Genomic DNA, 15,102 nt, shown 5'->3' on the forward strand with positions numbered 1-15,102 from the left:
AGGGTTGGGTCAGACTGTTATGTAATTCACTGTGTCAGTGACAACAGATACAGCCACAGGCACTGACCCGGCATTCTGCTCACATACACTGGGGAAGGGAGGGTATATGTGTTTTGATGGCTGTGATTTACAGGGATATAAATTCACAAAAAACAAGGTTTTTTTGCTGTGATTACTAGCAAACATGTTCTAAATACCCAGCAATAATAATAATAATAATAATAATAATAATAATAATAATAATAATAATAATAATAATAATAATAATAATGTATTATTATTTTTATTAGTAGTAGTAGTAGTATCAGAATTATTATTCTACTGATTTTGGAACTGGTTTTATAATTGAACCCGCATTTTGAACTGGGACTTTAAGTCTCACGGATGTTGTCCAACATTGACTTGTGATGCTTTTGAAACAAAGGATACAAATATTTACACTCAGCAGCAATAAACAAACATGTTAGCAGTACAAGTGGTCAGTTGAAAATTTTAAAAAGGGTAAAAACTCTGGAAAGGTTCCCATTAATCCATCAATGACAATTTTGATAGCTGTATATGTTTATTTGTCTAATGTGTTTATTTTAAATGTAGACCCACATCATTAGCAAGTGTACCCATGCAATAGCAGCACTGCAATAAATCCCTCAAGCATGTGCTCATCATACTTTAACCATTATATTGTAAGAAATATGGTTTCTAAAATGTAAGTGTTATATTTGTTATATGGGCAAGTAAAGCATTCTTAATTAATGTTGAGCATGGCTACCCTGTGTATAACACATTAAAGTAGTGTATATAGTATTAGCGAGCCACAATGCTTCGGTAATGCTAAATAACCAATCAAGATTGATAGACACCCCCACACTGAACCGAGTGTTAAACATTGAACTAAAGTCTTGCTACTTAAACCATCACAGTCTCATATAGTGTAGAGTCAATTGACTTGTGTTCTGCGCATGTACAGTAGTTATTGCCTTTCTGCATTACCACTTTTACAAAATTGCTGTAATGCTTTAATTGCAGTTTATGACATATTACTTTCCTATAATGAAAGCATTGTGTTCTCATAAAACACATCAAGGTTAATGATATACCATGAAGATAATTTGAACTATTGTGAGATAAAGAAATATTTTTTGTTGAAAAATGTCCAAGATGTTATCTTAATAAACATGAAATGAAAAGCTGCTGCTGCTTCAACAAAAAAAACAAGTTATTGTAGAAATAAATGGTTTGTTTTGATTAACTCCTAAAAGCTTACATACAAGCTTACATACACACACGTATTTGACCATAACTGAAGAAATATATTTATAAACATTATAATGATTAGTAAAACAAACCAGCCTTCTGTATAATTTCTGTATTGTTAACCACAGCTCATCCATCTCCTTATAAATGTAAGGTCCTGAAATGGGCAGAAGTGCACATTGATTATTTGACTTGATGGAAGCTGCTCTGGTTTTAAAACTTAATTTATGCAACCTTTTGAACTGAAATCCAGTATGCGGTGTGATCTCCCTAAAAGACTTATAACAGATAATACAACAAATATTTACTGCCGAGGTGTATACTGTAGGGATAGGTTGCTTTTGCCTTTACAATGTTGATGTTCACTGTATACATTTTTAAAACATAAAATGTTTTAAAACAAACAAGCTCAAAATAATTCAAATGCAATTTTGTTGTATCCTAAGAATTAAAATGTAGCCATTTGTTGATAGATAGATATTTGATACCAGCACTCTGCCTTTTACAGTTCAGAAATTTTACACTAAGATTTGTTTTCCATTTTTTAATACATTTCAAACAATACTACACACAAAGTTATAATGCATATATTTCTATAGTTACGATGTTAGTTCAATTAGCAAAATACTAGGTATCCAAGCTAAAAACAATGCAGATGTATATATTAACTTTCAACAAGAGCTAAAAAGATCTGAACTCAAACCATTAAAGTGTACACTGAGTGTATCTTAACCTTGGGATATCGGGATTGTCACTGCTCTTTTAAAAGATATACATATCAAAGAGCTCAGTGCTGATATCCTGGACCTTTCAGAAAGGAAGCTCACAGCTGTTCTTGTCCCATACATTCCCAGCAGGAGGAGCTGCAAGTGAGAACCTCTGAACGAAGTCCTGGGGAATTGCATTAAGGAAACAAGACTGAAACACTTGCAGTAGCTAAGGGCGTTGTAAAACTAAGCTGTAAAGCAAATCCCTGAACAAATTCTGTTACTCTGACTTTATGCTTGTGGCTAAACCTGGTAGCAATCGTCTTGTTATCAAACATAGTGATGGGATTCTACTTGTGGCGCTCATATATTATGATTAAGATGATTATTACTGTTTCTATTATCAAATAACATCCAAAAGCGTTATAATATGATCCAATTCCTTACAAGCATCTCCTTTTTAATTTGCGTAACAGCTATTTAGATGTATTAGCTACAGAAATATTTCTCCTTTTAGTCATTTTGTTAACATGTATCATCTTGTTTAACGGGTCATTCCATAAGAAATAAATGCTCTGTTGTGTTATTCTTTTCAAAGGATCTCTAATTATTTGCAGAAATCCGCAGTGGGAAATATCTGGCCTGCCAAGAGGAAAAGCCAAAACAAGCATGTCTCCAAATAATTCTGATGCAAGGAAAGCCAAGTGTGCCTCTTTCTGACAAGAAAGTTGAGCTTTTCAGTGATAATTATTAGAATTATATTAGTTACTGAATACTGTGAGTGTTAAAAAATAACTTGAAGGGCCAAGCTGCAATCCTTTCTACAATTACTGTTGGCCATAGTTGTGAATGGATTTATTAAAGCTCAGGCTGCTGGATCTCAACTCTCGCCCCTGCCTAAATTTTATAATTCCTCAAAGGCCACGTAGTAGAAATCCCATTAGAAACTAACACTGCTCAACTCATCTGATGCCTTGGAAATAATTGACAGATATGCAGTGATGGCTGCACACTTCAGATGGGCTAGCAGAGCATGTAGAACAAGGATCTCTAATGTAGTTCAGTTTAGCACACATTTCTTTTATGGATTATCCAAGAGTTCAAGGCAACTGTGATCCTTTAAATAATCTCACTTCATTCTCCAGTAAATTATTCCGATACATGTGACGTGCTGAAGCAGGAAAGAGAAAGTATGTGTGATGTTTTTGTATTTTATTTTTGACTCATTTTTTGTACTTGACTTTCAAACAATATAGACATGCATTTATTACCCAAAGGAGATTACCCGTTTCATGTTTATTATTTGCTAATACAGAAAAAGTGTAAGAAACCAACACTTACTTTGCCTTAGCTTCTGCATTCTCATAGGCTTTGTTAGATACATCTTCCAACCCTCCGATCAAGTGTTTAAATGAGCTGAAAAAGATAAATAAGAATATTTAGACTATTAGCTTCCATGTGCCTTCTTTCGTTATCTGGGCTGTCTTCAGGGCTTCGTACAACATATATTTTTCAGACTTGAAGTAAAAACAAAAAAGTAGCTTGTTGCAAAATGTAAAACTTTATTAAATCACTATTATGTTTTTGCTGTATAAAATAAATGAACCAGCTTTCAACTCTTTGTTGTAAAATGCTGTTTTATAACAGGAAAGCTCTGTAGAACACAGAGAGGGTATAATAAAACAAATAGTAGCTGATTTTTTTATATCTATCCCAAGATCATTTGTATGCCCCAAGAAATTGTTTACTGCTATTATTATTAGCAGCGGCACTATTTTTGTAGTGTAACTAATTTGTTGTCTTGATTTTTTTTTCTAACTTATAATTGTTTTTTTTGATGCATTGTTATGACTTTTATCTTCCACTGTATTCATTAGCAGCCACGCTATAAGGGTGTCGCTCACATGCAGGGGCTCCCTTCTAAAAATCATTGCATTGAAAGGACACAGTTTTTTGGCAGAGGAAAAAAATTCTTGTCCAAAAAAGATGCCCCTCCCATAGGACCCTGCCTAACTCTGGTTGCCATGACACCCAGAACAACACAAAAGCACAGCACAAGTGGCTAAAAAAAAAACAAACATTGTAAATAAACACCAGAGTTGTGGTTCATGCCTTGTGGGTTGAAAATATTATCCATTCTCAATTTGCCCCTACATAGTGTATAAAGAATTAATTCAAGTACTAGTAAGCATTTCACATGGCTGTTAAGCAGTTCTCTGGCTAGCTTCGTTGGTAGTGGGATTTTGGTTCGAAATAAAGGATGGTGTATTTGTATTGATTTGCAGCTTTCCCAATCAGCTCGAATGACATATACCTACAACTGCACCGTATAACTGCACTCGAAACAGTGAGTTACTTTTACCGATTCAACACTTACCGTTGTTTATCCCATACTTAATTGCAAGCCTTTTAACATTTTAACAAAAGTTACTTATACAGTTGCTTGCTTCAGATAAGCAATGATACCATACTTAATGTGATTTAACTGTAGGGAATAACAAATAGGTTAGCTACTTAATTCATAGCTAAACCTTATCCTATCTGTCCTCCAAATGTACTGTACCTACATTGTTAATGTGCATCTATTGCACAAGTACTTAAAGCTCTGAGACAATAGGTAGGTCTCAAACTAGACATCAAACAGCTACAATTCCAGGGAGGCAACATCAAAGCTCCCAGGAACTGTGGAGACATTTTAATTAGCTATGAGTAGTAAGATGTAAATCACCATATCACAGGGTACTTCTCATCAGGTGGAAAGCATAGAGACAGACAACAACAGACTAACTTTACATAACCTCTCAAGAAGAATGATCAGCACCTATGACGTAGGACAGAGACGACCAAACCTGTCATTATCTGAAACGTACTATTTGGAATGGCTGTGTGGTGGCGTTTCAACATATCCCCATCACACCCTTCTTTTCCACGCTGCCCTTCCAGTATAAATCATTATGAAGTATTGGAACTAGGTCAAGTGGGATTTCTTACTGAGAACAAGCCAGTGCAACAGTCTGGTTTTCAGCACAAATGAAATCTGGTTTTCAGTTTAAAACAGCCACTACTTAAACCAACACAAATGATCTTTTAATGAGTCTCCCTACTTGGGTAGATTGAAAGACTTTGGTGGTGCATAAAGAGAAAATTGTCTCTACTAGATCTCAAAAGTCAAAGAGAACTATGTATTTCAGACAGGATTTAATTAAATATTTATACTCAGGGTGCAAGGAGAGGATACACTGAAATTGGAGGGAACTGATGAATGGCAAATACTAATCTGGAAAAGTACAGATGGAAATAGATGCTGCTGCTGATGATGATGATGATGATGATCATCATCATCATCTTCATCATCATCATCATCAGCCTTTTTCAATCCACTGCTGGATGAAGGCCTCCCCAAGATTCTTCCACACACAAAAATAAATATATATATATATATATATATATATATATATATATATATATATATATATATATATACACACACACACACACTACTGGTCAAACGTTTTAGAACACCCCCATTTTTCCAGTTTCTATTGAAATTTAAGCAGTTCAAGTCCAGTGAATAACCTGAAATGGTACAAAGGTAAGCGGTAAACTGCCAGAGGTTAAAAAAAAGTTTAGGTTACCAAAAACTGAAAAATAATGTACATTTCAGAGTTATACAAAAAGGCCTTTTTCAGGGAACAAGTAATGGGTTAACAACTTACAGCTGTTCTGCAGCAATGGAAGTAAATTAAGCCTTGAAAGTTGATGCTAACAATTCCTACAGGTGTCCCAACTTTTGTTGATTACTTACAAACCCTCTGTCTGTATAAAAGCAGTGTTGGAACAGACTACACCCTCTTAAGCATTATTTGGACAGTATTGTACTGCAGGAAGTAGTATATTGCTCTCATAATGGCGAGAAAAAGGCAATTAACAAAGGAAGACAGACACAGACCATTATAACCCTTAAAAGTGTAGGTCTTTCCTTTAGAGAAATTGCAAAGAAAGCCAAGGTGTCAGTGAGTACAGTTTCCTACACCATCAAAAGGCACTTGGAAACTGGAGGAAATTCTGACAGGAAGAGGTCTGGCAGACCCAAAGCCACAACAGAATCAGAAGACAAGTTTCTGAGAGTCAACAACTTGCGTGATAGGTGGCTCACAGGACAACAGCTTCAAGCACAGCTTAACACTGGTCGAAGTAAGCAAGTCTCAGTTTCAACTGTGAAGAGAAGACTTCGAGCTGCAGGTTTGACAGGTCGAGTGGCAGTAAGAAAGCCATTGCTAAGATGGCAAAATAAGAAAAAGAGGCTTGCCTGGGCCATGAAGCACCGCCAGTGGACTACTGAAGACTGGAAGAAGGTCTTATGGACCGATTAATCAAAATTTGAAATCTTTGGTTCATCACGCAGGGTTTTTGTACGCCGTCGAGTAGGCGAAAGGATGGTTCCTCGGTGTGTGACACCAACTGTCAAACATGGAGGAGGAAACGTGATGGTCTGGGGCTCTTTTGCTGGATCCAGAGTCGGCGACTTGCACAGAGTGAGTGGCACCCTGAACCAAAACTGCTACCACTTTTGCAGCGCCATGCAATACCCTCTGGTATACGCCTAGTTGGTCAGGGGTTCATCCTACAGCAAGATAATGACCCAAAACATACCTCCAGGCTATGTCAGAACTACCTTAGAAGAAAAGAACAAGACGGTAGGCTTCAAATCATGGAATGGCCAGCACAGTCTCCAGACTTAAACCCCATCGAGCTGTTTTGGGATGAACTGGAAAGAAGGGTGAAAGCAAAGCAACCTACAAGTGCAACACATTTGTGGGAACTTCTTCAACAGTGTTGGGAAGAACTTTCCGAACAATATTTGATTTCCATTGTAGAAAGAATGCCACGAGTGTGTTCGGCTGTTATATCTGCAAAAGGTGGCTACTTTGATGAGTCAAAAATTTTGATTAAATTTTGTTAAACAAAACAATTCCATGATTTCTTTTTTATCTCCAATTGTTCATTTTTTCTATGCTTTAATTTCAGAGTACATTGAGACATTAAACCGCGTAAATTTCAATAGAAACTGGAAAAATGGAGGTGTCTAAAACTTTTGACCGGTAGTGTATATACAGACGTGCTCAAATTTGTTGGTACCCCTCCACAAAAAACAAAGAATGCACAATTTTCTCTGAAATAACTTGAAACTGACAAAAGTAATTGGCATCCACCATTGTTTATTCCATATTTAATAGAAATCAGACTTTGCTTTTGATTTTTTATTCAACATAATATTGTAAATAATAAAACAAATGAAAATGGCATGGACAAAAATGATGGGACCGCTAACCTAATATTTTGTTGCACAGCCTTTAGAGGCAATCACTGCAATCAAACGTTTTCTGTAGCTCTCAATGAAACTTCTGCACCTGTTAACAGGTAGTTTGGCCCACTCTTCCTGAGCAAACTGCTCCAGCTGTCTCAGGTTTGATGGGTGCCTTCTCCAGACTGCAAGTTTCAGCTCTTTCCATAGATGTTCGATAGGATTCAGATCAGGAATCATAGAAGGCCACTTCAGAATAGTCCAATGTTTTGTTCTTATCCATTCTTGGGTGCTTTTAGCTGTGTGTTTTGGGTTATTATCCTGTTGAAGGATCCATGACCTGCGACTGAGACAGAGCTTTCTGACACTGGGCAGTACGTTTCGCTCCAGAATGCCTTGATAGTCTTGAGATTTCATTGTGCCCTGCACAGATTCAAGGCACCCTGTGCCAGGCGCAGCAAAGCAGCCCCAAAACATAACCGAGCCTCCTCCATGTTTCACTGTAGGTATGGTGTTCTTTTCTTTGAAAGCTTCATTTTTTCGTCTGTGAACATAGAGCTGATGTGACTTGCCAAAAAGCTCCAGTTTTGACTCATCTGTCCAAAGGACATTCTCCCAGAAGGATTGTGGCTTGTCAATATGCATTTTAGCAAATTCCAGTCTGGCTTTTTATGTTTTTCTTTCAAAAGTGGAGTCCTCCCGGGTCTTCTTCCATGGAGCCCACTTTCGCTCAAAAAGCGACGGATAGTGCGATCAGAAACTGACGTACCTTCACCTTGGAGTTCAGCTTGTATCTCTTTGGCAGTTATCCTTGGTTCTTTTTCTACCATTTGCACTATCCTTCTGTTCAATCTGGGGTCAATTTTCCTCTTGCGGCCGCGCCCAGGGAGGTTGGCTACAGTTCCATGGACCTTAAACTTCTTAATAATATTTGCAACTGTTGTCACAGGAACATCAAGCTGCTTGGAGATGGTCTTGTAGCCTTTACCTTTACCATGCTTGTCTATTATTTTCTTTCTGATCTCCTCAGACAACTCTCTCCTTTGCTTTCTCTGGTCCATGTTCAGTGTGGTGCACACAATGATACCAAACAGCACAGTGACTACTTTTCTCCATTTAAATAGGCTGAATGACTGATTACAAGATTGGAGACATGTGTGATACTAATTAAAGAAACTAATTAGTTTGAAATATCACCATAATCCAATTATTTATTATCTTTTCTAAGGGGTACCAACAAATGTGTCCAGGCCATTTTAGAATATCTTTGTAGAAAAAGCAATAATTCATCTCTTTTCACAGCTTCTTTGCTTTATTCTATGACATACCAAAGGCATGCAAGTATACATGATAAAATAGCTTTTAATTTCATCACTTTTCTGGAGGAATGAAGCATTATTTCAATGAGCTGTAAGAGTACCAACAAATTTGAGCACGTCTGTGTGTGTATGTATATATATATATATATATATATATATATATATATATATATATATATATATATATATATATATATATATATATATATATATATATAATTAAAATATATATGTATATTTTCTTATTTAGTTTCCCCTGATGCATTAATAAATCCTCTCTCATGCATTCATTGTACTCTAACATGCGGTACTGTGCCATCTGATGCATGCCTAAGCAATGAACATAAGAAGGGGTCAAATTACACTAATAAAAATTACAGGACACTGTGCCCATCCAAGCGTTAGATGTTTAGATGCTGCTGTCTTCCTTCTGGCCGCCTGAGTGGATTTGGTTTTGCCAGTATCTGAATGTGGAAAGTTATATTTTCCTGATGCCTCGGATCTTTAGCTGTGCATGCAGAGCTGCATACCTATTAACCTGCAGATATACCCACAGGATTCCAATCTTGTTGATTTTACTGAAGCAAAAAATGCTAAACATGGTCAGTACACTGACTGAAGATAAGACCATATAGTACAGAGTGTGAATAGGGTGGTTAGAGGCATCTGTGCTGAAATCATAGTATCTTTCAGGGGAATGTAAAAAAACTGCTGTCTTTCTGTTGTCAGGACATGTAAACAGTTGCTTCTCGTGGCAGTTATCAAAAGGGTTTCCGGGGAAGCTGGTACTATCTATGCATTACTACATCAGGAAAGTTGTTTCTTAGGTGGAGATACTTTTCTTTTGGTCCCCAATGTTTTTGGTTTTCTTTGTATTGGGAGTGTTGTGCTTACATTTAACGTTTATTGAAAATGATAAGAAAACAACAAAAGTCATCCAATACAAGGTTTGATTAGGACATAAAAAGGCTGAGGACAGCGGTAGGATTAGCTTAGTTTTACAACGCCCTTAGGATTAGTTTCGCAGGTATCCAGTGCAATTAAAATGATGATACTAGTTGCACAAGTACAAACACTTATGAGCCCAATACCCTGGGCAGCATGGGTAGACTATGATGGCGAACAGTACAATGTCTCATCAATGTTGATTTTTTTTTCTATATTCTTAGCAGTATAGAAAGCTTTGAACAGAACTAACATTTTTATTTGAAAAGTAATTTCTAAGTGTGTTCGTCTTATAAAAAAACACACATTTACCTCTGCGGTTAGCAAATGCATTTAATTTAAAAGGCAATGAACTGTAAAATCCATAATTAATTTGTACTTACTCTCTGTCAATAACCAAACAGGTCACAGCTTCAGCAGCAATGACGTTGGCTGTTCTTATATCTTCCCTGTTGAAAAGTTTAGAAAGAATAAAACAATTAATATAATGACTTATTGAATATCTAAATGGTTTGTAAAGCTAAAGACTACTGTGTAGAGAACAACAAACCCACACAACATATATTTTGACATATTTAGTTGAATCAAAGTTTTTATGGTTTTATGGTTCTATGGTTCTTGAGCACCTGATTTTACCTGTTAAAAAAGTTTTTTTTTTTTTTTAAATGCTTAAATGAATACTGACTCTCTACATGTCTCTAGTTCAGCATCTGAATCTTCTTCAGTATATTCTGTGGAGGAATTGTCCCAGTCAGAAGAGTCTGTATCAGATTCAATGTAATCCATACTAAGAACAGGTCCATTCGATTAGACATTTGCACTCTCTCTTTCTGAGCTTGTCCTCTGCAAAGTCTTATACAGTGGAATGACACTGGAATTCTTCCCCAGTCTCTGACAGATTCAGAATATCTGTTCCCTCAAAGGTCACAGCTGCTGGTGGAGGCTTCAGCTTGATAGCATTACAAAGCACAAGCGAAGCAGAATCTGAGTTGCACCATCTCTGTCCACACAGACACGAGGCATTTTGTATAGCGGATCCAGTCCACAGATCCAGATCCCCCTGCTTGTCATCATCCTTGAAATAAAAGCTCAGCAGTGACATGCTCTAAACATCTGCTCTGTCCAATCACAATGCTGGTGCCACAAGGAGACCCTGTCCATGCCTCCTCCCTGAAGCAAACCCAATCCACACCTTTCCAAACAGCAGACCTTTCCAAAGATGCAGGTGTGGTCTCCAGAAACAGCTTCTGGACTTATACTGCACTCATCCCATGAAAGAATATTTTCAGACTGCATTATTTCAGCTGTATTGATTGTACCATTACAACCCCTGTTTGTAAGCAAAGTAAACCCCTATTTGTGGATGAAAAGCATGCAAAAACAAATCTAATTATTTCATAATTATATGACTACCTCTATGCTGTATTTTCCTTATTCTGATGCATTTTGCTCTGAAGTCATTCTGATATCTAACATTTTTTATGAGTATGAGTAATTTTGTACTTACATTTTTTCCAAAGTCATGTCAAAACCCATGATTCTGGATGCTTATTTGAGAGTTTCCATTAAATTGCACTTGATCAGTAAAAGTAAAACACTGGTTCAATTGTTGTTGTTTTTTAGGTGGATTAAGCACTTTATGGAAATGTTTTAAATGCTGGTATTACTGTATCCACTTTGGCTGGGACAGGGGAGGCGGGAGTGTGCTGGGAGGAGTTAAGTCTGAAATATATAATCTGACCTGGCTACCTGCCTACTTGAAGAGCTGGAAATTAATCCAGTTATAAAACACTTCAAAAATAGGACTTGCATTATTTCACACTCAGTACTTGGATAGTACATTCAGAACATGTCACAAGTCTTCACAAAGGACAAAGACAGGTGCACCCTTATTAAATGAGAAGATTGGATGTGTACAGTCATCACTCCAGCAGTGGCAATAAAGTATACATAAACCTCACAACCTTGATTTAATTTATTTGTATATCGGTTCCAAGTGGACAATATCTTCCTTTTTTTTAGCCAAAATAAAACGTATTTGAACTCAAGCCTTCTCCTAAATATTTGTATTCCTTCAACATAGACAAGTGTTGGTTAAGGTCAATCAGGAAAGTTCAGCAATGAATTCTCATTTGTGGGTGCCTACCAAAATGAAGGACAGATGCTAGGGAATATTACATTTTAATTGCTTTGGATCAATTGCAAGAGGCAGGAGATTAGAGGTAAAGCCCAAGTGTTAACATTGATGTTTCTGTGCACAAAAACAAAGCACCACCCTGGGAACTATGTAAGGGAAATGGGGACCTGCGATTAAATGTCTATGTGGAACAATTAGTAGAAGCATGTTTTGTATTCAGTTTCTGAGATGCAGGTTGATACTCAATAAAAACTTGACAGAGACAAAGTCACATAACAGCAAATGTGGCAGCCATATTAGGTCGTTGCCATATTTTACTGTTGATTTGGTTATGAAATATCATAGTTATCTTACCTAATGTAGTTTTGTATACACTTTTGTCTTTTAGTCATCACATACTGGAGACTTTTTAAAATGAAGATATTTAAATTACCCCGTTCACCTCATCAGATCTCTCTGAATCATGTCTAACCTCCAAGTACACATGTACTTGTGTTACCGACTGTTACTTCCACTAGTGGATGTAAAAAAACACATCAGTAAGAAATACCACGTAGAACAAATGTGGTATTCCTTATATCCACCTGAGAGGGAAGGATACTGCAGGGGGTAACATTGACACTCTGGTATACTAGATTCTGAGAGCTACGCTCAGGCCACAGAGGTGCTTTAAACGTCCAAGTATGTGACGTGTCACTAGTTCATGAGAATCTACTTAATTTCTGACCTGTTATTGATTATGTTTATGGCTATATCTAAAGAGTGGACATTTGTTACTGGAGAAAAGCTTTCAAGGCTACACACTTTATACTCTGTTGTTTATAGCCTTCACAGTGGATATGTATGTTACATAAATTATATGGTTCATGAGTTTAAAATAATATTAATACAAGTATAAAAAGTGATCCATGCAGTTCATGGACTAAGGTTCATTCATTTGAGTCAGTTGGAAAAAGCCTTGGCATTCTCACCTAGTCTAGACAGACTAGTGGGAGGGAGCTCTTGGGACTGGAGAGCTACCATCTCTGTCACAAGACTGCACTGCTCTGTCTACATCAACACAAGTTCAGTATTAGACTGCAAAAATATATTGAGTAATGCAGCATCTACATGATAAGCTATTGTAACGTGGGTTTTCCAATAAATTACACAATCCTACCCTTTAAATGCCACTTCAGAGTGACGGAGACTGAAACATTTAAGCAGTGATAACTTTATCAAGATTAACCATTAAAACACTCAAGAAGTGTGGATACAACAATATGCCTGATTTTTGAAACAATATCCGATATACTACACCATACATGAGTACATCTATTCATTTGTAATAAACAGAAACATACACAGTGCATTGTTCTGTATGCTATGTAGTGCTACCGTATTTTACACGTCAAAACATTTCAATACAATGCAACTTACTTACATTGTAAACCTTCTAATCTTGTGGGGTTTTTTCCCCCCCACAGGTGATATTAAGTAGGATGGAAATTAGTTGAATGACTGTTAAATGTGATTTTTGTATATATTTAAAATATATGGGAAATATTTAAATTTGTCTGTAATCCATATATTTATTTTATATGTATTACAGACTAATGAAAATATAAGTTGCACCATATATTTTTAACATATAAAATAAATATATGGATTACAGACTAAAATCCCATATATTTTAAATATATAAAAAAGGTGCCAATGTCTATATATGAAAAATATAAGGATCATACTTTTCTACCATATATTAAATATATGTTTTTTCCATAAGGGATATTAAGGAGCTTGTCCCCATTGACTCGTTAACAGGAGTGATATCAAGCGGATCTGACTGTACTGTAGAGAACTTCTACAATCTTAAATTAAAAAATAAGTATATAGGTTCACAAAATAGTATTCTGCACTAACATTTATTATAAGGATGTACTGCATATGTTGTATGATGCTACAATACCACCATGGCCTCTTAAGTGGTTAAACCCTCCCAACTTTTCTTTATTCAAAAAAGGTTTATGGGCTAGATAGATATAGGACATAAATCAAGTGACAACAGTTCTGTCTCAACACCCCATGGCTTGCGCTGTTACTATAATTTGGATTCGTTTTTACATGTGTAGTTGTTTACCTAGGAAATCCACCTCATGCTGAATCAAAAGCTGTGGTCTTGAGCAATTGCTCTAAGATTGTGCCAAGGCAGCGGGCCATCACACTCAGGCAGACTGTTAATATAATTGAATTAGTCTGCCTGTCTGTATCCACCAGAGCCTGTCTGAAATAGAGGCTGGGGGTCCCAGTGCACCTCCCTGGTATACTGGTAATGTATAATGTGTGCTGCATACACATGCTACACAGCTGATATAAGGATATTAAAGCTGGTATTGTAACATTACTAGCGTGTTTTTCATTATTTATATATGTTTCTAAAAACTGCATACTGGAGTTAATGCTTGGACAAATAAGCCCTAATATAGGCACACTTCAAAATAAGTGTCTCTCATGCGAAAACAATATTCATTGCCAAACTAGTACCTTTCCTCTTTCTATGACAAAGTGACACATTCCAGAACTGTTGAAAATGCTTTTTTTTTCGCAAGCAATTACAGAGCGTGGGTTGTGAGAGATTCCTGGGGCTTTCGGACACTAACTGTCAGACAGTCACAGATCATTTTCCCTTTCAGTACATTTCACAGCAGCACTTTCAGTCTCTTCGTTGAAATTAATGGAGGAGAAGACCACAAACATCACGCTCTGTCAACGAACCACAAAACTAACATTTCATTTTCTATTGCATCCACTGTCAAACAAAAGCAAAGGGAGGTCCTCAAATGAAAAGGTCAGTGTTGTCAGCCTGACTGAGCCCCATATGCATGCTCCAGTTCATTGTATTTGGATATCTTGTTTAAGCTATTCTATATAAAAAATAAATGGACATGGTATTTATTGGAATTATGCATCACTGCAAGTGTGATTTTATTTTCAACTGGGATGACGTAGTAAAATGCACACACACTTCACTCCAAAAATGTTAAATAAACTATACAGAAATTTCGGATTATGAATTACAATGCACAACCTCAGTATCATGACGCATTCATTTTCAATAACCGTATCTCCCTCAGCAAATTGCAACCTGGTATAAAAACTCATCTAGTTTTAAAACATAGAGTGCACAGTAAATCCCAGTTGCACCTTTAGTGAAAGTGTGGAGCATTTAAATATGTATTAGTCATTGCTAAGCTTAAATGTTACTGTATTGGTCAATAAAGTATGTTTGTTAAACTGTACAAGTTGGACTTCTTATCCAGTCAGTCTTAGTTATCATCTCAAGCTTTCTCCTCAAGTCAGGTTAGACTGGCGAAGTGAAAACGGCTCAATGTAAATAGCTGTTAACACTTCCCAGTTTAGGAGCTATTGACAGTTCACTCCTGCATTCAGTCTGAT

General features: G+C 36.5%; 1 protein-coding gene across 3 annotated transcripts in view; it reads right to left on the minus strand.

Annotated features, from left to right (window-relative positions):
* LOC117418513 (cGMP-dependent protein kinase 1-like) overlaps nt 1-15,102 on the minus strand; it is a 141,357-nt gene that overhangs the window by 8,915 nt on the left and 117,340 nt on the right. For 2 of the 3 annotated variants that reach the window (XM_034031650.2, XM_034031648.2), the window contains exons 8-9: nt 9,914-9,979; nt 3,303-3,377 (exon numbers count right to left, since the gene is read on the minus strand). In XM_034031650.2, coding sequence (XP_033887541.1) covers nt 3,303-3,377; nt 9,914-9,979 — 141 coding nt within the window. Of the gene's footprint in view, nt 1-3,302; nt 3,378-9,913; nt 9,980-10,215; nt 10,426-15,102 lie in introns of those variants that run through there. The other variant, XM_034031649.2, reaches the window with a different exon arrangement.

The sequence above is a fragment of the Acipenser ruthenus genome, chromosome 13 (genome assembly GCF_902713425.1).
Source record: "Acipenser ruthenus chromosome 13, fAciRut3.2 maternal haplotype, whole genome shotgun sequence".
In the NCBI taxonomy this organism is placed as follows: Eukaryota; Metazoa; Chordata; class Actinopteri; order Acipenseriformes; family Acipenseridae; genus Acipenser; species Acipenser ruthenus.